The sequence below is a fragment of the Gobio gobio genome, assembly GCF_949357685.1.
Source record: "Gobio gobio genome assembly, chromosome: 22".
NCBI lineage: Eukaryota > Metazoa > Chordata > Actinopteri > Cypriniformes > Gobionidae > Gobio > Gobio gobio.
This window is the reverse complement of record NC_137118.1, coordinates 47,678,393-47,705,727: the sequence shown is the minus strand read 5'-3', so window position 1 is coordinate 47,705,727 and position 27,335 is coordinate 47,678,393. Positions and strand designations below refer to the sequence as shown.

The 27,335-nt window shown below is 41.9% G+C and overlaps 1 protein-coding gene across 1 annotated transcript in view; it reads right to left on the bottom strand.

Moving 5' to 3' along the window:
* rfx3 (regulatory factor X, 3 (influences HLA class II expression)) overlaps positions 1-27,335 on the bottom strand; it is an 81,649-nt gene that overhangs the window by 18,412 nt on the left and 35,902 nt on the right. The window contains exons 2-7 of the mRNA XM_079803828.1: positions 23,214-23,356; positions 22,640-22,731; positions 11,466-11,727; positions 7,756-7,830; positions 3,417-3,598; positions 2,208-2,327 (exon numbers count right to left, since the gene is read on the bottom strand). Of these exons, the coding sequence (XP_079659954.1) occupies positions 2,208-2,327; positions 3,417-3,598; positions 7,756-7,830; positions 11,466-11,727; positions 22,640-22,731; positions 23,214-23,351 (869 nt within the window). The 5' untranslated portion in view covers positions 23,352-23,356. The remainder of the gene's footprint in view (positions 1-2,207; positions 2,328-3,416; positions 3,599-7,755; positions 7,831-11,465; positions 11,728-22,639; positions 22,732-23,213; positions 23,357-27,335) is intronic.

Here is a 27,335-nt window from a genome sequence, read left to right as displayed (position 1 = left end):
GTTTTAAGAGAATAGTATTTATGTAAAGATATATAGTATATTATCTACCTATTTACCTAATTCCGGTTCTTCAAAGCTTACGGATTCAGTGTATTTTTGTTTTGTCATCTTAATTTGGTAATTGTTTAAGTTAAAAATATTTAGTGTAGGCCTATATATTTAATTAATTTTATTTATATTTTATCTGATCTATAGATCTATAGGCTGTTTGAACGGTAAAATAAAATAAATTTTGGCTTCTGTCTGTAGATTCCTTCATGCTCAACTCGTATTCTCTCGGATGTTTCATATGCAAATGTTTTAACAGCGGCTGTTGTTTAGGGTCCTTGTCATCACGAGACAAATCGGCATTGCAAATTGAACGCGTAGCTCAACTTGAATCGCCTTCTTTTGACTTAAAGTATACTGCCACGTTTTCTGTTCATGAGTTCCATTTTCACTTTCAACAGCGGCGTCATTACGTTCGACCAGCGCATAGTGCAAGCCTAGGGTTCGGGTTCGGTGGAAATAAATTCTGAGGTTCGGCAGAAACCGAACCCAGTCAAAAAGCCCAATATTCGGCCGAATCCGAACCCGAACCCTGGATTCGGTGCATCCCTAAAATATACATTAATGAGCACATATATTTTTGAAAGAACTAAGTGTTTTTAGCAGAGAATAAACTAAAAAAGGTACACAGTGTAGCTTAAAGTTACGTAATAATATTACTTTTTCCAAGTAACTAGTAAAGTAATGCATTACTTTTCAAATTTACAACAAAATATCTGAGTTACTTTTTCACATTAGTTTGACTGACAGCTCTCCTGTCCTCATGTTGAGTTAGTGCAGAGGTGTGTGTGTGTGTGTGTGTGTGTGTGTGTGTGTGTGTGTGAACATGATGGTTATTGTAGTTCTAGACTAAATGTGAGCATTTATTTATCTCACTAACACAATAAAGATTCTGTCCTCCTCAAAATGAATAAAATCAGTCAAATGGAAAATCAGAGAACTATGCAAACCTCCAATAATTAAATGTTAATAAAACAACTATTTTTATGCATAATTTACCTTTATATTTAATTGACCAATGTCTTGCTGCTGACCTTTGATGATGAAAATTACTAGATTTTTTCTTTTTATTGGTGAAACTTTTTTCTCCTGCATCTATTCTCCATTATCCAGAGCTGCGCCCTCTAGTGTTCATATGGGAATCTGCATCTTTACCTCAGCCTGGGGCGCATTATTTACAGTTTGCTATGAAGAGGTCTTTACATTTGCACAAAAAATATAACTTTTTTTGTTATAAAAACAAACAAAAATAAGCCCAGCCCAGGTGAGAAAAAGTAACGCAAAAGTAACGTAACGCATTACTTTGCTTAAAAAGAAACTAAGTAACTCAATTAGTTACTTTTTAAGGTAGTAACGCAATATTGTAACCAGTTACTTTTGCGTAACTTTTTCTCACCTGGGCTGGGCTTGTTTTTTTGTTCTGTTTTTTAATAGCAAAAAAAGTAATTTTTTGTGCAAATGTAAAGACCTCTTCATAGCAAACTGTAAATAATGCGCCCCAGGCTGAGGTAAAGATGCAGATTCCCTCATGAACACTAGAGGGCGCAGCTCTGGAGAATGAGAATAGGATGCAGGAGAAAAACGTTTTACCAATAAAAACAAAAAATCTAGTAATTTTTGCTCATGGCTTAACTGAATCATCAAAGGTCAGCAGCACGACATTAGTCGATAAAGGTAGATTAAATGCATACAAATAGTTGTTTTATTTAACATTTAATTATTGGAGGTTTGCATAGTTCTCTGATTTAGCATTTGACTGATTTTATTTATTTTGAGGAGGACAGAATCTTTATTGTGCAAGTGAGATAAATAAATGCTCACATTTAGTCTAGAACTACAATAACCATCATGTTCACACACACACACACACACACACACACACACACACACACACACACACACACACCTCTGCACTTACTCTCGATTTTTCTCAACATGGGGGCAGGACAGCTGTCAGTCAAATAAATGTGAAAAAGTAACTTGCGTTACTTTACTAGTTACTTGGAAAAAGTAATATTATTACGTAACTCAAGTTACTTGTAATGCGTTTCCCCAACACTGATTGTAATGCATTATTTTTCAAAGTAACTTTCCCCAGCACGGCTCCAGATTAAAGGCTGTGGTTGTACTCCTGAAGCACATGATGGAGCGGGACTGACCTCTGCTTCTGCTGGACGGGCTGCTGTCTCAGGGCCATGTACTGCATGTCCTCCTGCAGCCGGTTCAGAGGAGAGTCCGGCTTCACCCGGATCCCGTAATAGTGATACTTCGAGTTCCCTCTAAACTCGGGAAGAGAAAAGAAGCTGGAGTGAGGAGCACAGACCCGAGCATGTGTTGAACAGTTACCGCTTTTCCACCAAGGCAGTGCTAGAGCTAGTTCAGAACCAGTGCTAGTCCCAGTTCATAGTTGGTTCGACTGAGGAGCTTCTAAGAACCGGTTTGCTTTTCCACATGCTGAGAGCCACAACAGAGCCGGTCTTACGTCACTGTATACGCCTCATCTCTCTCAGCAACGCTAGCGAGGCAGTCCTGGGCTACTTCCGCACTGTTGCCGCGGCTGTTTTTCACGTCCGCGGGTTGAAGCGACACCAAATATGTGATATTTAGCCCCGGGAATGCACATTTTATTAGGCAACCATGCCAAAAAAACACATATTTTACCCCCAAATGTGATTGGGCTTGTTTTGAGTAGCAATTGGGCGGGTTTTGTTGTGAAAACCTGGCAACCCTGGGCAGCGGGAAACACACACACACACACACACACACACACACACACCAGGCTTGTTCGAGACGCATCGGCGATGCGCAGACCGATCCACGTATGATATTAAAAAACCGCATGAGTGAATCAAAAGCATAAGGAGTCGTATGCTCTCGCTGGACTGGTTATCATACGGCGATCGGTCTCTGCACCGCTGCGAACAAGCCTTCCATCAACAATGCAAACGCTGCGTTACTGTTGATGCTCATGGCTTTACGATCCTACAGCGGCATCAAAACACAACGAAAACACAGCGAATCCAACGCATTCATGCAGTTCACCGTAATTTATATAGACGGAGATTACAAACGAGCAGCAGCTGTTAGCTCCATTAGCTCCATTAGCTGCTATTTCACAATGGCGGATCTCCAGTGTGTGTTGGTCTTGTTGACTCCGCCCCCAGCGCCTGACGCTAGCGGTTCTTACTTCTAGCCCTGTTCTAGCCCAGCAATGTTTTGGTGCTACTTAAGAACCACTTCTCCTGGCTCGGAGCTGGGCTTTGGGTGTGGAAACACAAAGAACTGATTTGAAACTAGGCTCTGGCTCCGATCTAGCTCTAGCTCTGCTTTGGTGGAAAAGGGGTTCGAGAGATGGGCTGAGGCTTTACCGGGTTCCCAGGCGCCGGGTCCGCAGGCCCATGAAGATGGAGCGGATGAGCTTCCCGAAGGACGCCGCGTTGACCGGGTCCAGCTTCTGCTCCTGGCAGTGCCGCAGGTAGTGATTGTAGAGCGTGGAGCGGGGCAAACTCACGCCCTCCGCCGTCTCGTAATTATCCAGCAGCCATTGCAGCTGTGAGGAACACGGCTAAATGTGTCAGTTTGCATTGCGTTTATAAATCTGCATCTTGTGTTCTATGGAGGAAAGAAGGTCAACCGTTTGGAATGACATGAGCTATCCTTGTGCATGACCTGTGACCTCAGGACAAATCACTGAACATTTCGGCCGTGCAATATTTAACAAGTTAAAGGATTAGTTCACTTTTAAATAAACTTTTGCTGATAATTTACTCACCCCCATGTCATCCAAGATGTCCATGTCTTTCTTTCTGCAGTCGAAAATAAATGAAGGTTTTTGATGAAAACTTTCCAGGATTTTTCTCCATATAATGGACTTCAATGGGCTCCAAACGGTTCAGTTTCAGTGCAGACACCAGATGATGAATAAGGGTCTGATCTAGAGAAACCATCAGTTTCTGTGAGAAACCCAGCAGTATTTATGCTATTATTTTACCTCTTATCAGACGAACGTGATCATCTCTGAGCTCAGACATAACTTCCGCTTAGTGAGGTCAAAATACGAGCGTGATCATAGATGTATACGTAGATGCCTCATTAAGGCCCATTTATACTTCTGCGTCGAGTGCACACAGAGGGTACGGCGTACCCTACGCATAGACGCGTTGGATACGCCGTAGCCTGACGCGCACCTCTCCAAAAATGTAACAACGCGTAAAATTCTACTTTCTATTTTCTCATTAAAACCAAAGATGTTAATCAGTAATTGTATATCAAGAACAGGGACACATTAGGGTATATTTCGTGAATAAAGTCTCCGCAACAACAATCGCTTGCTGGGCCACCGCTACTGAAAACAGCGGCCACGAGCTCCGCATAGTTTCACAAATGCATTCCAGCGCCAGATCACCTTATTTAACTTTACTAATCAACTAGAGATGCTTAATTTTTATTAGATACAACAACTCAAGCTGCAAGAAAAGCCGCTCTCTCACTGCTGCTGATAATCCGACATGAATGTACAGATTCTACACAACAAACTGCTTCTTCTTCGGCTGTTGTCTTGATTACACCAACATGCCCGAGGACACTGCCTCCTAGCGTCTGCATGTGTAATTGCACATTGACGCAGACAACAGCGCAGAAGTATAAATGCTCACGACGGCGTCGGCTACGCGCGTAGCCTACGGCGTACACTACGGCGTACACTCGACGCAGAAGTATAAATGGGCCTTTAGCGACTGCACGGATCAGTAGAATGAGGCATCTACTATCGATATTTCTATAACCACGATGTAATTTGACCTCACTAAGCGGAAGTTATGTCTGAGCTCAGAGATGATCACGCTCGTCTGATAAGAGGTAAAATAATAGCATAAATACTGCTGGGTTTCTCTCAGAAACTGATGGTTTGTCTAGATCAGACCCTTATTCATCATCTGGTGTCGTTTAAAGCTGCACTGAAACTGTCATTTGGACCTTGAACGGTTTGGAGCCCATTGAAGTCCATTATATGGAGAACGATCCTGGAATGTTTTCATCAAAAAGCTTAATTTCTTTTCGACTTTAGAAAGAAAGACATGGACATCTTGGATGACATGAGGGTGAGGAAACTATCAGCAAAAGTTTATTTAAAACTGAACTAATCCTTTAAGTTCCAAAAAACATTTTTTTGCAAAGAAATGTTATGAGTGTTACTGATCATGTGACTCTTAAACGGCACATTATAAAGGCCCGTTCACACCAAGAACGATAACGATAACTATATTAGTGTACACAATATTATCATGATTTTTATTAAGGCTGGGTTTTGACATTAGGGGTGTAACGATATATCGCGATATAAAATGTGACGATATGTATCCAGGGTTCCCACGCTTCTTGACAGATCTTGAACGTTTGCGTGACATTATTACATTTAACGACTATATATAATGTTGAATATAATGTATAATAATGCAATGGGGGAATATTTGTGGGTCCTGATAATAATACACTAATAATAATAATTTTTTTAAAAGTTTTATTTCGGTGTGTTGCGGTGAAGAGCTGTGTGTGTGTGTGTGTGTGTGTTGCGGTGAAGAGCTGTGTGTGTGTGTGTGTGTGTGTGTGTGTGTGTGTGTGTGTGTGTGTGTGTTGCAGTGACGAGCTGTGTGTGTGTGTGTGTGTGTGTGTGTGTATCTGATAGTTTTCTGAAGTTTTATTTCGGTGAGTTGCGGTGATGAGCTGTGTGTGTGTGTGGGCATGTTTTCGTGAAATATCAGGACACAAATGTGTATAATGACACAGGTATTACAAAAAGAGGGAGAAATATGAGGACGTTTCCCATGTCCTCACTTTTCAAAATGCTTATAAATCACAGAATGAGGTTTTTTTCACAGAAAGTAAACTGCACAGTCTCCTGTGTGTGTGTGTGTGTGTATCTGATAGTTTTCTGAAGTTTTATTTTGGTGTGTTGCGGTGACGAGCTGTGTGTGTGTGTGTGTGTGTGTGTGTGTATCTGATAGTTTTCTGAAGTTTTATTTCTGTGTGTTGCGGTGAAGAGCTGTGTGTGTGTGTGTGTGTGTGTGTTTGCGGTGACGAGCTGTGTGTGTGTGTGTGTGTGTTGCGGTGACGAGCTGTGTGTGTGTGTGTGTGTGTGTGTATCTGATAGTTTTCTGAAGTTTTATTTCTGTGTGTTGTGGTGAAGAGCTGTGTGTGTGTGTGTTTGCGGTGACGAGCTGTGTGTGTGTGTGTGTGTGTGTTGCAGAGATGAGCTGTGTGTGTGTGTGTGTGTGTGTGTGTGTGTGTTTGTGTGTTGCGGTGACGAGCTGTGTGTGTGTGTGTGTGTGTGTATCTGAAGTTTTATTTCGGTGTGTTGCTGTGAAGAGCTGTGTGTGTGTGTGTGTGTGTGAGATTTAACACAACGCTCATACTGTAGTAAACACGGATGTTCATATGATTGCGTGACGCGTGAAAACAACACGAGAGTAAACGCAGAGTTAAGATTCTTGCATGAGCTGAACATTTACAGTTTGAGACGCTTTCCTGAGATTAGAGCTGTGAGGGATTGCACTGATCATCTGAAGCGCACACACACTCCTCAAAGAGAGAGCGAACATCATGTAAATCACCAGATCACATGTAGTTTCAGCAGTGTGATTATTCAAAGTGTGTAGATGGTTTATTCTTATACGTGTAGAGCATTAACGCTAGTAAAGCGTGTGGGGAAAAATGAACATTTGCGTGACATTATTACATTAAACGACTTTATATAATGTTGAATATAATGTATAATAATGCAATGGGGGAATATGTGTGGGTCCTGATAATAATACACTTATAATATTTTAATAATAATAAAAAAGTCTATTCTTTATTTGGGCTTAAAATATCGGGATACATATCGTATCGTGAGTTCAGTATCGCAATTTATATCGAATCGTGACGTGATTGTATCGTTACACCCCTAAAGTTAGAGCTACTAACGGGTTTATGGACACTGGATGTGGTTTTTCTGAGGTAAATGTGTGGTTGAAACACTGATCACATGATACGGATTCGGTCTCTCTAACACACTTTCAGACGCTCACTGGTGTTTATTTGGTGCTGTAACTGGTATTAAAGCGGAGGAGAAGATCCGTTCATCTTCTCTTGAGCGGCTCCAGAGCGATCTCACCACACAAAACCGTCTTTATGTTTTTGGATTTCATAATAAAATGGACGTAATTTGAAATCTGAGACCGTTTCATATCAAAAGCTCATTGTGATTTATTGATGGGAGGAGCTACAATGATCCGTTCATTCATCGACTCATCGATTCTTGGGGTTTAAGAATCAACGTCGGTGCGGAAAATCGAGAAATCAATATTTTATACACAGCCCCAGTGATTTTCATTGTGAAATATCCTACACAATAACGCAAGACCGACTGATTTCAAGTAAAAATCATCGTCTGTCGCTTTAAATGCTCGAGCTTGTTAAAGAAGGACGGATTCTGATTGGCTGTCAGTGTTTTTAATCGTTCCAGTGTCATATCGTTACGCTGTGGACTTCTTTCTCTCAGAATTATGATGATTATTAAATACAGTTATGGTCACGTGATCTCTCGGTGTGAACGTTCTTCAGAAAGAGAGAGAGAGAGAGATGTTTACCCGTAGAGATAGAGAAAAGCGCAGAGTACCGAAGCAGATCGCTAAGAGACGTGCAAAGCAAAGCTTGGGTACAACTTACATGGCTGTTGAGCAGCGAACTTCTCTGACTGGATAAACCTTCAGACTTTTGGAGCGTCTCAATCGCCATTTCAATCTGATAGACCAAAGAGCAAAAGAATAAAGGAGAACAAAACAAAAAAAGGGGGGGGGGGGGATCAAATGAAGGCTGTAGCGACAGAAAGCTGTACTGAAACCAGAGATGAGCAGCAGAAATAGACCCAGCCACCAACACACACACACACACACACACACACACACACACACTACAGCCCAGCACCGCAGAAACAGTCATCATGATACTTCTGTACAACTGAACACCCCAACACAATAAGACCAAGGTCATCGCAGACGCTTTCCACAAGCAGCATTAAACAGAGAATTATTTATATAAAACATGTCGAAAGCTTCGTGATTAAAGAAAAAGGGCTGTGGAGTTCCCATAAAGGTAGGAAAACCACAGCACCCATAATGCACTGGGCCTGATCCCACAAAAATGCAGAAGTTGTTAGCAAAAGTGGTGTTTTAAATAGAGCTGTCAAAAGATTAATCACGATTAATCGCATCCAAAATAAAAGTTTGTGTTTACATAATATATGTGTGTGTGCTCTGTTAATTATTATTTATATATAAATACACACACAAGCATGTATTTATTTAAGAAATATTTGCATGTATATACTGGATACATTTATATAATCTATAATATATAAATGTTTTATATATAAAAATAATATTTTTTTCTTAAATATATACATGCTTGTGTGTGTATTTATATATATATATATATTTATATATATATATATTCACAAACTTTTATTTTGGATGCGATTAATTGCGATAAATCTTTTGACAGCCCTGGTTTTAAATCATCATTTAGAACAATAGCTGGCTGACAACATTAATAATGCTCGGCAATAAAATTATTAAAGGTGCCGTGTGTACGTTTTAGCGGCATCTAGTGGTGAGGTTATGAATTGAACATGTGGTCTGAGACCGCAGAGAGTGACTAGCGCTCTGTAGGGAAGTGTGTCCCTTTAGGGCCACCGTAGAAACATGACAGTGACGTCACTGTAAGGAACCCGCGTTGTGTGTGTGTGTGTGTGTGTGTGTGTGTGGATAGAAACGGCTCATTCTAAGGTAATAAACACACAACGGTTCATTATGTAAACATTAGTTATGTGTGTTATATTGCGTTTCTGTTAATAGATCCTCGTAAATATTACACACTGCACCTTTAAAGCCTCAACAAACGAATTTCTTTAGAATAAAAATATATCGTTATATTTTTCCTATTTAAAAATTGACAAACTTCTCATTTCCCGTCGGTCTTAGTACACGATAGAACATTTTTGAGCGAGATGCTAACGGTCTAATCAGATTCAACGATCTATGCTAAGCTATGAACTCAACTGTTTAACTCTAGAGGAGACGGAGAATGAGCCTATTTTCAGAAAATAGTGGCGTGTTCCTTTAACACTTAAGACTTTAAAGTCTGCATTAAATTCGCTTGATTTCGTCCTTCGGGAATTGATTGGTTTGTTGGAAGTTGGGCGTTGCTAACAAAATGGAGGCAGATTTGAAGTTTGCACTCAGCTGTGGAGGAAAAACTCGATCTATCACTTAAATAAATGTATTTTCTCTCTAAATCTTTTCTACATATGTTACTGAGCATATTTCCTCACTTTACGCTGGTTTATGCTACAGATTTCACTCATTTTAGTTTCCTCAGCTCTCCTTTATAAGACACTCACTGCATTCCTCAGTCAAGCCGTCACGACAAGCTGTTCGTCAGACTATATTGAGTAATTTTTACATAAAAAAGCTTTTATTTCTCATATATTTCTCTCTTTTTGCCTTCCTGGAGAAGTGTGTACACCGAGAAAAATGTGACAGGTTTCTGAGAGGCTTCATCTTTTAAAGAATAAATCAGTTATAGTAAACACTACAATATTACATATAAAACTACGAATTGTAAAATTTGATTTCATGCCGCCTTTAAAATAAGTGAATAAAAAGTTTTACAGAAATAAAGCCATAAAAGGCTTAAAATAAGTGAAATCTGTAGCATTAACCAGCGGAAAGTGAGGAAATATGCTCAGTAACATATGTAGAAAAGATTTAGAGAGAAAATACATTTATTTAAGAGATAGATCGAATGCAAACGGGCATTAAAATCTGCCTCCATTTTGTTAGCAACGCCCAACTTGATCCAATCAATTCCCGAAGGACGAAATCAAGCCCTGCCCTACATTTTTCGAAGCCGTTTCTCTCGGATATACGTCACAATAAGGAGAAAAAGACGATCTCAACTTCCGTTTCATGCCGACTTTAAGACCAGCGGAAACCCTGTAATATCAATTATCCACAATATAAACCGTGTCGATCAATGAGAACTACGATCACTGTAAATCTCGTATATCGTCCAGCGCTTTATTGTCTTATAGTGTTCTTAGTACTGATGCTTTCCATAAATAAAACGTATTATAATTATTATAAATGGGTACTAATAAGCAGTAAAAAAATGCTTTTTGTTTTTGTAAAACACCACTTTTGAAGAAACATTGCATTTTGACATTGCAAGATTGAATCCAATATTTGGTGATCGTTTTTGATCCCAAAACTAGCATTTTCAGGAAATGGGTGGAAATAACATGAGGGATGAAGGGATAGATCACCCAGAAATCCTCATTTACTCATTATATTAGTTTCTTTCTTCCGCTGATCATAGAAGATGATGTTCTGTTGACTTCCACAACTGTTGATGTTCAACACAAGAAAGAAACTCTGAGGGCTTTTGTGTGCACTGTCCCTTTAAAGGGTTAGTTCACCCAAAAATGTAAATTGTGTCATTAATGACTGAGCCTCATGTGGTTGGACACCCGTCAGACCTCCGTTCATCTTCAGACACAAATGAAGATATTTTAGTGTAAAGCTGATGCTGAGAAAGGCTTCAGATTGGCCTCCATTGGCATTCAGTACATTTACACTCACAAGACCCATAAAAGGCACTAAAAACGCCGTTACAAAGTCCATCTCACCACAGTGACTCTACAATCATTTTACGATGCGACGACAATAGTTTTTGTGCGCAAAAAAAAATCAAAATAACACCTTTATCCAACTTGTTCTTGTCTTCCGTGTGTGTCTCCACGACGCATGCGTGAGAATATGAGCAGATCCGGCGTTCGGGAATCCATGAAATGCCACTTTAACCCATTTTGAGAACTACGCCGAGACCTAAAGCACGATCAGTGTAGAATTCAACAGCTGAGACACGCGCGTCTTCCTCTGCTGGTGAACAAATCTCTTCTGGGTCATGTGTCCGAACGCCGGATCTGCGTCATATTCTCACGCATGCGTCGTGGAGACACACACGGAAGACAAGAACAAGCTGGATAAAGGTGTTATTTAGATTTTTTTTGCGCACAATAACTATTGTCGTCGCTTCGTAAAATGATTGTAGAGTCACTGTGGTGAGATGGACTTTGTAACGGCGTTTTTAGAGCCTTTTATGGGTCTTGTGAGTGTAAATGTACTGAATGCCAATGGAGGCCTATCTGAAGCCTTTCTCAGCATCAGATTTACACTAAAATATCTTCATTTGTGTCTGAAGATGAACGGAGGTCTGACGGGTGTCCAACCACATGAGGGTGAGGAATTAATGACAGAATTTACATTTTTGTGTGCACTGTCGCTTTAAGAGCTGGGAGCGCTGTGATTGGAGCTCACCGTGGCGGGGGAGGCTCTGGTGGTCTGAGCTGCGGTGTGAGGGGCGGAGCCATCCATGGAGTTTCCTCCAATCAGATAGGCCCCAGAGCTGCTGATGATCTGTCCTCCCGACAGCCCCATGGCCAGAGCGCCGTTGCCGTTGTTAGCCATGCTGTGATTGGTCACCACCGCGCTCACCTGGGCGGAGCCGCCCTGCGTATCGAAGTAGTTCCCGCCACTATTCTGGTTGTACAGCTGCGGTTCTGAATATGAATACGTCCGTCTGCCAATGAAACAAACACAAACATTTCTATAGAGACAGAGCGACACGCGTCATAATCTGGAGGCCACGCCCACCGACAATCCAACAGCCTCCATTGATTTTGCATTGCGTGAAGCGGCTCCTTGTCATTTCGGACTTATAACAAAAAACAGAACAATGTCTAAAAGCTGATATGTGACAAAGTGTACAGCAAACAAGCTAAACAAAACCCACAACCAAAAACACAGACGTTTTTATAAGCTATTGACCCAAAAAACGAGCGTTTAACGACAAAAAAGTGAATTTTTTGAGACGTTATATTACACTGAGAAGTGCACACACTACAGGAGAACGATATCAGAGACAGGAAATATCATATATAAACAGGGTTCCCACTCTTTTTCAGCAACCATTTTCCAGGACATTTTCAATTTACTACGGCGGGAATAAAAGACAAGATCACGCCAAATATTGCTTTAAAAGCCGTCCAGTTTATCGCCATTACTTAACAATCCAGCATTTTTCAATATGAGCTCTTAATCATACATTATGACTATGGAAGCTTGTTTACTCCACAGAATAGAAAGAAAAGGTAATTGTGACTTTATCTCGCTATTCTGACTTTCTCGCAATTGCGAGTTTACATATTTGTGATATAAACGCGCAAAATTGTTGCAATTCTTTTGTTCCTCAGAATTGGACTTTATAAATTGCAATTGCAGTTTAGATCTCACAATTCTGAGAAAAGAAGTCAGAAGTGCAAGATATAAACTCGCAACTGCGCAAAAAAGTCAATTGTGAAGAAAAGACTTGCGAGTTTATATCACGCAATTCTGACTTTATAACACACAAATGTAACTTTATATCAAAATGATGTGATTAGGGAGCAGCTTACGAGTTAACATTCACTGCACACATTTGAGCAGTTATAGCATTAGCTATTAAACATCATTATTCAAAATAATACTCATACTTATCAAACTCAGCATTCCTGAACTTGTGCTTTCTGCAACTAGCGCTAATTGTTTGGGCCAGAGATAAACTCTTTATACTCGGCTAAAGAAATAACTTTTTTTAAAGAATTTTCCCAGACAACAACAAGATTTTCCAGGACATTTTACATTTTCTCTAATTTTCCATGTGTTTTCCAGGACGAGTGGGAACCCTGAATAAAACTGACATTTGGATATTTGACTTAACAGTGACAACATATTTACTGCACACATAGACAAACTGAGACACACTGAGTGTCAGGATCCCAAAATGTCCCCATTCTTCAGCTGAAGCGTCACGTTTTACTGCCTTTATCCACTTTTGTCTCTCGTTTTTTGGGGTCGACAGCTTATAAAAACTTATTCTGTGTTTTTTAGCTTGTTTGCTGTACACTTTGTCACATATCAGCTTTTAGACATTGTTCTGTTTTTTGTTATAAGTCCGAAATGACAAGGAGCCGCTTCACGCAATGCAAAGTCAATGGAGAGCGTTGGATTGTTTCCCCCCCGGTGTGGGCGTGGCCTAAATACGCTCTGTCTCTATATCGGCTCACTCTTTAAAGCAACTCCACTTTTTTTGAAAATAGGCTCATTTTACGAGTCCCCTAGAGTTAAATAGTTGAGTTTTACCGTTTTTGAATCCATTCAGCCGATCTTTGTATCTGGCACTTTTAGCATAGCTTAGCATACATCATTGATTCTGATCAGTCCATTAGCATCTCATTCAAAAAATGACCAAAGACACTTTCAATATTTTTCCTATTTAAAACTTGACTCTTCTACAGTTACATCGTGTGCTAAGACCAACTGAAAATTAAAAGTTGTGATTTTCTACACCTATATGGCTAGGAACTACTTTCTCATTCCTGTGCAATAGTCGCGGATCTTCGCGGCGCAATGATATTACAGCGTCTGAAAGTAGCCCAGCTGGAGAACTTTCAATGTGACCGGCACTCTTTGGTCATTTTTTGAATGAGATGCTAATGGACTGATCAGAATCAATGATGTATGCTAAGCTATGCTAAAAGTGCCAGATACAAAGATCGGCTGAATGGATTCAAAAACGGTAAAACTCAACTATTTAACTCTAGGGGACTCGTAAAATGAGGCTATTTTCAAAAAAAGTGGAGTTGCTTTAATTGACTCGAGACGCATCAGAAGTCGTGTGTTTATGGGTTGGCATCCTTTCGTCGTCAGGTGAGAGTGCCGTTTCCATGGATACAGAAATCACCAAAGCATAACTGTTTTATAGAGAACATTGCTTTTGATTGCCATTCTGATGCGTGCTTTCACCATTCGGCTGATGACATTTGATTTATAATAGCCAATTTAGAAGATCTTAGCCTCTTGCTGAGTGGATGTCTACATATGAGCCATCCAGACGCTCTGAGGAGAGAGTTCAGCTGGAGGAAGCTCTCACTGACCCACACTAACGCCCATCCGGCACAAGTGGAGGCTCTGAAGGGCCGAGGGAAAGGATTAAAACATCAATAACAAGCTTCCAAAGTGTGAGAGCGATTCTGCAGTCATTAGTGTAAGTCAGTGGTGAAAATTGAAAATGAAACTGTAAATTGTGTCATTAATGACTGAGCCTCATGTGGTTGGACACCCGTCAGACCTCCGTTCATCTTCAGACACAAATGAAGATATTTTAGTGTAAATCTGATGCTCTGAAAGGCCTCCATTGGCTCAACTTTACACTCTCAAGACCCTTAAAAGACACTAAAGACTAAAGTTACAAAGTCCATCTCACTACAGCGGCTCTACAATAACTTTATGAAGACGACAATAGTTTCTGTGCGCAAAAAACCCTAAATAACGACTTATATAGTGATGACGATTTCAAAACACGGCATCATGAAGCTTCGAAGCGTTATGAATCAGTGAGTCGATTCAGCGGTTCAGAGCGTTATGAATCAGTGAGTCAAATCAGCGGTTCGAAGCGTTATGAATCAGTGAGTCGAATCAGCGGTTCGAAGCGTTATGAATCAGTGAGTCGATTCAGCGGTTCAGAGCGTTATGAATCAGTGAGTCGATTCAGTGGTTAGGAGCGTTATGAATCAGTGAGTCGAATCATGATTCGAATTGCGTGTCAAACCGCCAAACCGCTGAATCGACTCACTGACTCATAACGCTCTGAAGCTTCATGAGGCCGTGTTTTGAAATCGTCATCACTATATAAGTCGTTATTTAGGGTTTTTTTGCGCACAGAAACTATTCTCGTCTTCATAAAGTTATTGTAGAGCCGCTGTAGTGAGATGGACTTTGTAACTTTAGTCTTTAGTGTCTTTTAAGGGTCTTGAGAGTGTAAAGTTGAGCCAATGGAGGCCTTTCAGAGCATCAGATTTACACTAAAATATCTTCATTTGTGTCTGAAGATGAACGGAGGTCTGACGGGTGTCCAACCACATGAGGGTCAGTCATTAATGACACAATTTACATTTTTGGGTGAACTAACCCTTTAAGTAAAAGTACAAATACCCAGAGATATATTTACTTTAGTAAAAGTAGAAGTACACAATGACAACCCTGCTTAAGTAAAAAGTACCTGATTTTAAATGTGCTTTAAAAGTAAAACTACTTGCATAACAATTTAATTTATTCTCTTTAAAGGGATAGTTCACCCAAAAATTTAAATTATCCCATGATTTACTCACCCTCAAGTCATCTGAGGTGTGTGTGACATTCTTCTTTCACGAAGACGAATAAAATCTGAGTTATATTACAAAAGTTCAGGCTAATCCAAACATTAGAATAGCAGTAGTTGCTCTGTTTTTGAAGTCCATAAAAGTGCATCTGTCCATCATATAACTGCTCCAGCGGCTCTGGGGTGTTAATAAAGGCCTTCTGAAGCGAATCGATGCGTTTGTGTGAGAAAAATATCCATATTTATAACTTTATCAAGTAGAGTTTCGGCCGACCGCCTTCTGTGTTCAATTTCTGGAGAAAGTGTTGAAAGTTCGCCTGCGGATGGAAAGACTAACACGACCAGGTCATGACGTCACAAACACATCTCGAGTTTCACTTTCAACATTCAACACTTTTCCACGGAAATCCATCGGCTGGAACTTTACTTGATAAAGTTTTAAATATGGATATTTTTCTAACATAAACGCGTTGATTCGCTTCAGAAGGCCTTTATTAACACCCCAGAGCTGTGTGGAGCAGTTATATGATGGACAGATGCACTTTTTATGGACTTTAAAAACAGAGCAACTACTGCTATTCTAATGCTTGGATTAGCCTGAACTTTTGTAATATAACTCAGATTTTATTGGTCTGAGAGAAGAATGTCACACACACCTTGGATGACTTGAGGGAGAGTAAATCATGGGATAATCTTTATTTTTGGGTGAACTATCCCTTTAATGTCTATATTCTAATAATAAAAATAAATAAATAAAAAAACTTATTTTAACTAAGTTAGTTTTGGGGTTAATGTGATTGTGCTTACCATCTGTGGCCCAGGCTACAATTCTGACTTACAATTCTGGTTATCAGGTGATCTGCAGAGTTAAATATCATTATTCTGAAGCAATATTCTCACTATAGTGTTCAATGAACAGCTTTGACGTATTTAAATCTGCATATTTATGATATTTTTACCTTTAATAAAGGGCATTTTCCCCCCTAATCTTATTAAATATAGGATATGCTTCAGCTTTCCTTTTATATTCTTACATTTTATCAATACATTCAATTAGAATAAGACACTATAGGGCTGTTACCAATCAAGTTAAATAATTTACACTGAAATATTACAACTTAATTAAATGATGTTATGAGATTATTTTAAATATTTTTTTTTTGAATACATATAAGAAATGTGGTGCCGGCAGGTCTTAATGAGTGAATCATTGAGTCGATTCGTTCAAACGGCTGATTCGTTCAAGAATGAGGCAGTCGTTTATGAACAGGTCAGTGAATCTTTGATTCAACCGATTCATTCAAACACTGAATCATTCAGTAACACACACTGATGCTGCTTTGTTTGGAACTATTTTCGCTGCTGAAATAGAACAAAAACAGTTAATATATTGCATCTAAAATGTAAGGGACTTTTTGTTAATTAATTGTTTATGGAACTGTCAACAGCGCAACCTTAACGTCAGTTCATTACAAGAAGGCCTAATGTCGAGCCCTGAAACTGATCAGAAAATGTAACAAACGTTGTAGAAATGTAGTAGAGTAGAAAGTATAATAATTGCTGCAAAATGTAACGAAGTAAAAGTCAAAAGTATGCACTATTGATTCGACTTAAGTAATGTACAGATACGCGAAAAATGTACTTAAGTAAAGTAACAAAGTATTTGTATCTCGTTACATTCCACCACTGGTGTAAGTAATATATAATGTACTGACGGTAACAAGGTTGAGGCTCTCACAGCCTCATGAGGACAAATCATAACAAATGAGCGCCGCTCACACAGAGAAACTCTGTTAACTTACCTCTAAACATTCAAAATGTGCAGTTGTTATATTTATAACATACGATTGTTAAGCAACATCACACGACCAAGAGTGCTGAAAACCATCACGACTGGACATTTCATATGACCGCTCAATAAACAAGTAATTCATATTTTACATTTTACACGCAATATTGACTGTTTTTTTTCTGTTTCAGCAGTGAAAAATAGTTCAAAGATCACAGCAGAACCATAACACATCTGTGTTTTCATTCCTGAACAAATCAGCCGTTTGAGCGAATTGGTTGAGTCAAAGATTCAATGACTCATTCATAAACAACTGCCTCATTCCCTGAACGAATCAGCCGTTTGAGCGAATCGTTTGAATCAATGACTCGTTCATAAACAACTGCCTCATTCCTGAACAAATCAGCCGTTTGAGCAAATCGTTTGAATCAATGATTCGTTTATAAACAACTGCCTCATCCCTGAACGAATCAGCCGTTTGAGCAAATCGTTTGAATCAATGATTCGTTTATAAACAACTGCCTCATCCCTGAACGAATCAGCCGTTTGAGCAAATCGTTTGAATCAATGATTCGTTTATAAACAACTGCCTCATCCCTGAACAAATCAGCCGTTTGAGCGAATTGGTTGAGTCAAAGATTCAATGACTCATTCATAAACAACTGCCTCATTCCCTGAACGAATCAGCCGTTTGAGCGAATCGTTTGAATCAATAACTCATTCATAAACAACTGCCTCATCCCTGAACGAATCAGCCGTTTGAGCGAATCGCTTGAATCAATGACTCGTTCATAAACAACTGCCTCATTCCTGAACAAATCAGCCGTTTGAGCAAATCGTTTGAATCAATGATTCGTTTATAAACAACTGCCTCATCCCTGAACGAATCAGCCGTTTGAGCAAATCGTTTTTAATCAATGATTCGTTTATAAACAACTGCCTCATCCCTGAACGAATCAGCCGTTTGAGCAAATCGTTTGAATCAATGATTCGTTTATAAACAACTGCCTCATCCCTGAACGAATCAGCCGTTTGAGCGAATCGTTTGAATCAATGACTCGTTCATAAACAACTGTCTCATTCCTGAACAAATCAGCCGTTTGAGCAAATTGTTTGAATCAATGATTCGTTTATAAACAACTGCCTCATCCCTAAACGAATCAGCCGTTTGAGCAAATCGTTTGAATCAATGATTCGTTTATAAACAACTGCCTCATCCCTGAACGAATCAGCCGTTTGAGCGAATCGTTTGAATCAATGACTCATTCATAAACAACTGCCTCATCCCTGAACGAATCAGCCGTTTGAGCAAATCGTTTGAATCAATGACTCGTTTATAAACAACTGCCTCATCCCTGAACGAATCAGCCGTTTGAGCGAATCGTTTGAATCAATGACTCATTCATAAACAACTGCCTCATCCCTGAACGAATCAGCCATTTGAGCAAATCGTTTGAATCAATGACTCTTTTATAAACAACTGCCTCATCCCTGAACAAATCAGCCGTTTGAGCAAATCGTTTGAATCAATGACTCGTTTATAAACAACTGCCTCATTCCCTGAACGAATCAGCCGTTTGAGCAAATAATTGAATCAATAACTCATTCATAAAGAACTGCTTCATCCCTGAACAAATCAGCCGTTTGAGCAAATCATTTGAATCAATGACTCAATGACTCGCTCATTCAGACGGTCACCTGCCGACACCTACTGGCAGTTTAGTGTCATGTTTAATAGCATTTCCAACATTTGTAAATTAAAAATAAAATTAAACTTTTTTAAAATAATCTCATAACGCTATTTAATGCAGTTGTAGTTTTCCAGTGTAAATGTTTAATGTGATTGGGAACAGCTCTATATTGTCTTATTCTAATTAAATATATTGATCAAATTCAAGAATATAAAATGGAAGATGAAGCATATATTTATAACGATTAGGGGGAAAATGCCCTTTATGAAGGTCAAAATATCATAAATATGCAGATTTTAATATGCCAAAGCTGACTGAACACTAATGAGAAAATTTATTCTGAAGAAATAATATTTACAACACAAATTATAATTTTTTTTCTGGACAAGCAAATGTTTTCCTCAGACAAGTGAAGGAGTGATCTACACATGAGGAGGCTTAATGTCGAGCCCTGCTGGACACACTCCAGTCATGTTTCAGTGACACACACACACACACACACACACACTCACACACACACACACACCGTGTGTAAATCAGACACTAAACGTGCTTTACTCAGTCATGCAACCTTAATTTCAAATGACAGGTTTTTGTTATTTTTATTTAGTAATAATAGTAATAATAATTATTATTATTAGTCATATTAATATATAAGCACATTTTATTTTTATATATACACCGATCAGGCATAACATTATGACCACCTAATATTGTGTTGGTCCCCCTTTTCCTGACCCGTCTCTGATGGACTCCTCTAGACCCCTGAAGGTGTGCTGTGGTATCTGACACCAAGATGTTAGCAGCAGATCCTTTAAGTCCTGTAAGTTGCGAGGTGGGGCCTCCATGTTTCCCAGCAGAACATTGCCCAAAGCATCACTGCCTCTGCGGCCACGCCTTCTTCCCATAATGCACCTGGTGCCATGTGTTCCCCAGGTAAGCCACACACACACACACACACACACACACACACACACACACACACACACACACTGGTTCTCCACTGGTCCTCCATGACCCTGTGGCCGGTTCTCCACTGGTCCTCCATGACCCTGTGGCCGGTTCTCCACTGGTCCTTCATGACCCTGTGGCCGGTTCTCCACTGGTCCTCCATGACCCTGTGGCCGGTTCTCCACTGTTCCTTCATGACCCTGTGGCTGGTTCTCCACTGGTCCTTCATGACCCTGTGGCCGGTTCTCCACTGGTCCTCCATGACCCTGTGGCCGGTTCTCCACTGGTCCTCCATGACCCTGTGGCCGGTTCTCCACTGGTCCTTCATGACCCTGTGGCCGGTTCTCCACTGGTCCTCCATGACCCTGTGGCCGGTTCTCCACTGTTCCTTCATGACCCTGTGGCCGGTTCTCCACTGGTCCTCCATGACCCTGTGGCCGGTTCTCCACTGGTCCTCCATGACCCTGTGGCCGGTTCTCCACTGGTCCTCCATGACCCTGTGGCCGGTTCTCCACTGGTCCTCCATGACCCTGTGGCCGGTTCTCCACTGGTCCTCCATGACCCTGTGGCCGGTTCTCCACTGGTCCTCCATGATCCTGTGGCCGGTTCTCCACTGGTCCTCCATGACCCTGTGGCCGGTTCTCCACTGGTCCTCCATGACCCTGTGGCCGGTTCTCCACTGGTCCTCCATGACCCTGTGGCCGGTTCTCCACTGGTCCTTCATGACCCTGTGGCTGGTTCTCCACTGGTCCTCCATGACCCTGTGGCCGGTTCTCCACTGGTCCTCCATGACCCTGTGGCCGGTTCTCCACTGGTCCTCCATGACCCTGTGGCCGGTTCTCCACTGGTCCTCCATGACCCTGTGGCCGGTTCTCCACTGGTCCTCCATGATCCTGTGGCCGGTTCTCCACTGGTCCTCCATGACCCTGTGGCCGGTTCTCCACTGGTCCTTCATGACCCTGTGGCCGGTTCTCCACTGGTCCTCCATGACCCTGTGGCCGGTTCTCCACTGGTCCTTCATGACCCTGTGGCCGGTTCTCCACTGGTCCTCCATGACCCTGTGGCCGGTTCTCCACTGGTCCTTCATGACCCTGTGGCCGGTTCTCCACTGGTCCTTCATGACCCTGTGGCCGGTTCTCCACTGGTCCTCCATGACCCTGTGGCTGGTTCTCTACTGGTCCTCCATGACCCTGTGGCCGGTTCTCCACTGGTCCTCCATGACCCTGTGGCTGGTTCTCCACTGGTCCTTCATGACCCTGTGGCCGGTTCTCCACTGGTCCTCCATGACCCTGTGGCCGGTTCTCCACTGGTCCTTCATGACCCTGTGGCCGGTTCTCCACTGGTCCTTCATGACCCTGTGGCCGGTTCTCCACTGGTCCTTCATGACCCTGTGGCCGGTTCTCCACTGGTCCTTCATGACCCTGTGGCCGGTTCTCCACTGGTCCTCCATGACCCTGTGGCTGGTTCTCTACTGGTCCTCCATGACCCTGTGGCCGGTTCTCCACTGGTCCTCCATGACCCTGTGGCTGGTTCTCCACTGGTCCTTCATGACCCTGTGGCCGGTTCTCCACTGGTCCTCCATGACCCTGTGGCCGGTTCTCCACTGGTCCTTCATGACCCTGTGGCCGGTTCTCCACTGGTCCTTCATGACCCTGTGGCCGGTTCTCCACTGGTCCTCCATGACCCTGTGGCTGGTTCTCTACTGGTCCTCCATGACCCTGTGGCCGGTTCTCCACTGGTCCTTCATGACCCTGTGGCCGGTTCTCCACTGGTCCTTCATGACCCTGTGGCCGGTTCTCCACTGGTCCTCCATGACCCTGTGGCCGGTTCTCCACTGGTCCTTCATGACCCTGTGGCCGGTTCTCCACTGGTCCTCCATGACCCTGTGGCCGGTTCTCCACTGGTCCTTCATGACCCTGTGGCCGGTTCTCCACTGGTCCTTCATGACCCTGTGGCCGGTTCTCCACTGGTCCTTCATGACCCTGTGGCCGGTTCTCCACTGGTCCTCCATGACCCTGTGGCTGGTTCTCCACTGGTCCTTCATGACCCTGTGGCCGGTTCTCCACTGGTCCTTCATGACCCTGTGGCCGGTTCTCCACTGGTCCTCCATGACCCTGTGGCCGGTTCTCCACTGGTCCTCCATGACCCTGTGGCTGGTTCTCCACTGGTCCTTCATGACCCTGTGGCCGGTTCTCTACTGGTCCTCCATGACCCTGTGGCCGGTTCTCCACTGGTCCTTCATGACCCTGTGGCCGGTTCTCCACTGGTCCTTCATGACCCTGTGGCCGGTTCTCCACTGGTCCTCCATGACCCTGTGGCCGGTTCTCCACTGGTCCTTCATGACCCTGTGGCCGGTTCTCTACTGGTCCTCCATGACCCTGTGGCCGGTTCTCCACTGGTCCTCCATGACCCTGTGGCTGGTTCTCCACTGGTCCTTCATGACCCTGTGGCCGGTTCTCCACTGGTCCTCCATGACCCTGTGGCCGGTTCTCCACTGGTCCTTCATGACCCTGTGGCCGGTTCTCCACTGGTCCTCCATGACCCTGTGGCCGGTTCTCCACTGGTCCTCCATGACCCTGTGGCCGGTTCTCCACTGGTCCTTCATGATCCTGCTTCTAACACAGCAACTCTGAGGACTAAATGTTCACTTGCTGCCTAATATATCCCACCCACTAACAGGAGGTCATCAGTCATGTTATGCCTGAGTGGTGTGTGTGTGTGTGTGTGTGTGTGTGTGTGTGTGTGTGTGTGTGTGTGTGTGTGTGTGTGTGTGTGTGTGTGTGTGTCAGAAGAAATAAATGCACATGAGAGCGAGTGAATTGACAGATGGTTTATTTGTTATGTTTGAGATGAGAACACTCACATGGTCCCGTTGGTGTAAACTCCGCTGTTCTCCTCCTGAACGTACTGCACCTGTGCCTGATACACATGCTGGACCTGCTGAACAGTCTGCGCCTGAAACACACACACACACACACACACACACACACACACACACACACACACACACACTGAGTCTCAGGCAGCTTATAATGGACACTTCACATTCCCATGCGTCTCAGAGGTCATCATATGGATTGGCTTCTGTATGTTCAGTTGCATAAAAACATAGATGTGTCAAATTTGTATGAGGCTAGTTTTTGGACGGTCTGTGGTGTGTTTGTTGCGGTACTGCAGTCACAGTGTGTTTGTAGAGAGATGAAGTTGCATAAAGCACATTAAGTGTAATTTTCCCTTAAGTTCGCCCTTATGTTTCCCTTAAACCAAAGGGTGTTGCAGAAAAAAACCCTTAAGTGTTACTTAAAGGGATAGTTCACCCAAAAATGAAGATTAGCCTAATCGAGGTCAAATGTTCAATTAATCGAGGTTTTTATTTTTGGTCAAATCGTTACAGCCCTAGGAAAAACTGAAGGTGCTTTATGCCAGCGGGCACTCACCTGCTGCTGGACGGGCACCTGAGACGCCCCCTGCTGGCCGCTGCCCGCCGGCTGCACAGGCACACTGGGCACACTGGGCACACTGGTCTGAAGAGGAACGCTGGAGGTGGAGTCGGCGCCGGCCTCTGGGGTCTGCATGGCGCCTGAGACACACAAACACCAGCATTAGCAGATGAAGACGCTCACTCAGCGCTTCAACGTCAGTGCAACATTTCTCACTTCATTCCGTTTAAAGGCACAGCTCACCCTAAACTGAACATCAAGCCATCGTTTACTCACCCTGGTGTCGTAATAATGCCGTACGCCCTTCTTTTATGGGCCTAAAACGCTCACCCCTCCCTTTAGAAGCACATAGAGAAGCTACGGTGGCCCACACAGGACAAACATGTGGTCTGAGACAGCAGAGAGTGACTAGCGCTCTGTAGGGAAGTTTGTCCCTTTAGGGCCACCGTAGAAACATGACAGTGACGTCACTGTAAGGAACCCGCGGTGTGTGTGTGTGAATAGAAACGGCTCATTCTAAGGTAATAAACACACAACGGTTCATTATGTAAACATTAGTTATGTGTGTTATATTGCGTTTCTGTCAATAGATCCTCATAAATATTACACACTGCACCTTTAAGACCAATTATAGACAGAAGACATAGATGACAATTTTAAGCAAAAATGTTAAAACCCCACAATTAAAACATTGAGTTGTATAGAGCCAATGTCATATTTTGTTTAATTATAGCGCCACCAAGAGGCACAATCCTGCCATTTTTTTAATGTGTCCATACATGTGTGTGTTCATTTTGGTGAAAATATCTAATTTCGTTTAGGAGTTATAGACATTCATATGAAAAAACACGTAAAAAATGACTGACATCTGACTTTGATTGGATTTTACACCCCCTTACTATCAATATTTTGACATTTGGGCATTAAAGTATAACTATCGACCTATGTTTCTGAACTTCTGGCGCTGGTTTCGTCTCGATCGGACTAGCGGTTTCGAAGATATCAGCTAACGTTTTTTAAGCGCTAAATTACAACGCGGCACAAACCATACGCCAAAACCTGGCAAGTCTGGTATCGCTGGACTCGGTAAAGATTCAGGAGACAAAAAAAGTTACTCCCAAGAAAATAAGTCAATCTCACCTAAAGTTATAAGCATTTGAAATAAAAATTATCCACTAGGTGGCGCTGTTTCTCAGGCTCCTTCAGGGCATCGTGCTGATGACCCATACCGAGTTTCGTAACAATCCGTTCATGAGTTCATAAAATACAGCATTTTAGCACATAATTCAAAATGGCCGACATGATATCAGACGACTCGGCATGCCGTCCCGAATCTAACGAGAATACTTTTATGATTTTTGGACAAACAGTTCCGAAGTTATAAGCAAAAATAGCCATTTTTCATATCTCCTGACCAGTAGGTGGCGCTGTGCTGAAACGCCGCATGTCACCTCAGGTTATGCTTGTGAGGACATGTACCAAGTTTGGATTGAATACGATAAAGCTTTGCGGAGATACAGCCTTATGTGTGTTTTTGCACTGAAACACTTTTCATTTGTAAAAAAAAAAAAAAAAAAAAAATTAATAATAATTGCATTTTAAATTGCAATTTTAACCAGAATTAGATATTTTCCCCAAATCGTGCAGCCCTAACTAAACTTTTGGGTAGAAAATAAGAAAAATAATACTTCTAAATAAACATATATGACAATCCATATGTTTTTCTCCAATGCACAGGAGTTTTAATCCCCACAGTGGATGCATAAGAGAATCATATTTCATATTTAAGACATAGACTTTTAGAAATTGATATCACAGATTAAAAGCACAGATTTTTATATATTTTTTGCAATAAATCCTTAGACCTTTCTAATGATTTTTAGTCATATGCTGTCTAAAATATTTGACAAGTTTTTATATTTGACAAGTTTTCTGTAAAATATAAATATTATTATTATTATACGGTTATTTTTATTCTTAAAGGCTCTATTTTAATAATGAATGTTATTGTAATAGTATTATTTTTATTTAGCAATAATAATAATCATAATAATTAATATTAGTCATATTAAAATATAAACACAAAATGTTAAATACACATTTTCATTTGTAAAAAAGAAAAGAAAATTAATAATAATTACATTTTAAATCGCAATTTTAACCAGAATAATCGCAATAAGATATTTCCCCAAATCGTGCAGCCCTAATTTTGTTCAATTTCTCAGAAAACAAGACTTAATTTCTTCATTTTGCATCTCAAGTAAATGCATCTCGATTTAGTGATATTTGGGCTGGAAAACTTTTTTATTTTTTGCAGTGCATTAAATAAAATTTTGGGGCATATCAAATCTTTATAATATATATAGTTTAAATTATATTAATCAAAAAACATGTCTGATCAATTGAAATCATGAAATACATTTTATTTAGACCAAATTCTGTGTTTTAGGTTGAACTATTGAATAAATGATGACAGAATGTTTATTTTTGGGTGTACTGTCCCTTTAAGAGATGCATCCATACGTTGACAAATTCCGTGTTTTTCCACAATATATACAGTAAATTTCATTTTTATGATCGGATTCTGTGATTTTTTTTTTTGAGACTTTCTGCTCCATTTTAAGGTCAAATTAAGACCTTGATCCAACTCTGAGTGTGTTCGGCTGAAAGAGGAAAGTCAATCATGGGATCGTTTTTGGGGGAATATCAGGCTCGGGTCACTTCCTGTCCTTCTGCTCACACACACACGCACAAACACACGCACACCCAAACACACACAAGCACCTCGCACACACACACACACACACACGCGCACGCACAAGCACCTCGCGCACACACACACACACGCACACACACAAACACACACAAGCACCTCGCGCACACACACACACACAAACTTGCGCGCACACGCACAGACACACATGAACACACACACACACGCACACACACACTAACACATTCACACACACAAACACGCGCGCACACACACACACACAAACACACGCGCAAACACAAAAACACACGCACACACACACACAAAAACACACGCACGCACACACACACACACACACACACAAAAACACACACACACTTACACAAAAACACACGCACACACACAAAAACACACGCGCGCGCACACACACACACACAAAAACACACGCGCAAACGCACGCACACACACACACACAAACACACGAACACACACACAAGCACCTCGCACACACACACACAAACACACGCGCGCACACAAACACACACACAAGCACCTCGCACACAAACACAAGCACCATGCACACACACACACACAAACTTGCGCACACACACGCACACAAGCACCTCGCACACAAACACAAGCACCATGCACACACACACACACAAACTTGCGCACACACACGCACACAAGCACCTCGCACATACACACACACACACAAACTTGCGCGCACACGAACACACACAAAAACGCACACACACACACTAACACATTCACACACACAAACATGCGCACACACACACAAACATGCGCGCACACACAAAAACACGCACACAAAAACACACGCATACACACAAAAACACACTCATACACACAAAAACACACACACAAAAACACACACACACACAAAAACACACGCACTCACACACACACAAAAACACGCGCACACACACACACAAAAACACATGCACACATACACACACGCGCAAACGCACGCACGCACGCACACACACACAAACACACGAACACACACACAAGCACCTCGCACACACACACACAAAAACACAGACACAAACACACGCGCGCACACAAACACACACACAAGCACCTCGCACACACACACACACACACAAAAACACACACACAAACACACGCACGCACACACACACACACAAAAACACACACACACACACAAACACACGCACGCACACAAACACACACACAAGCACCTCGCACACACACAAGCACCTCGCACACACACACACACAAACTTGCGCACACACACGCACACACGCACGCGCACACACACGCACACACACACACGCACAGACACAAACACACGAACACACACAAGCACCTCGCACACACACACACACACACAAACTTGCGCGCACACGCACACACACGAA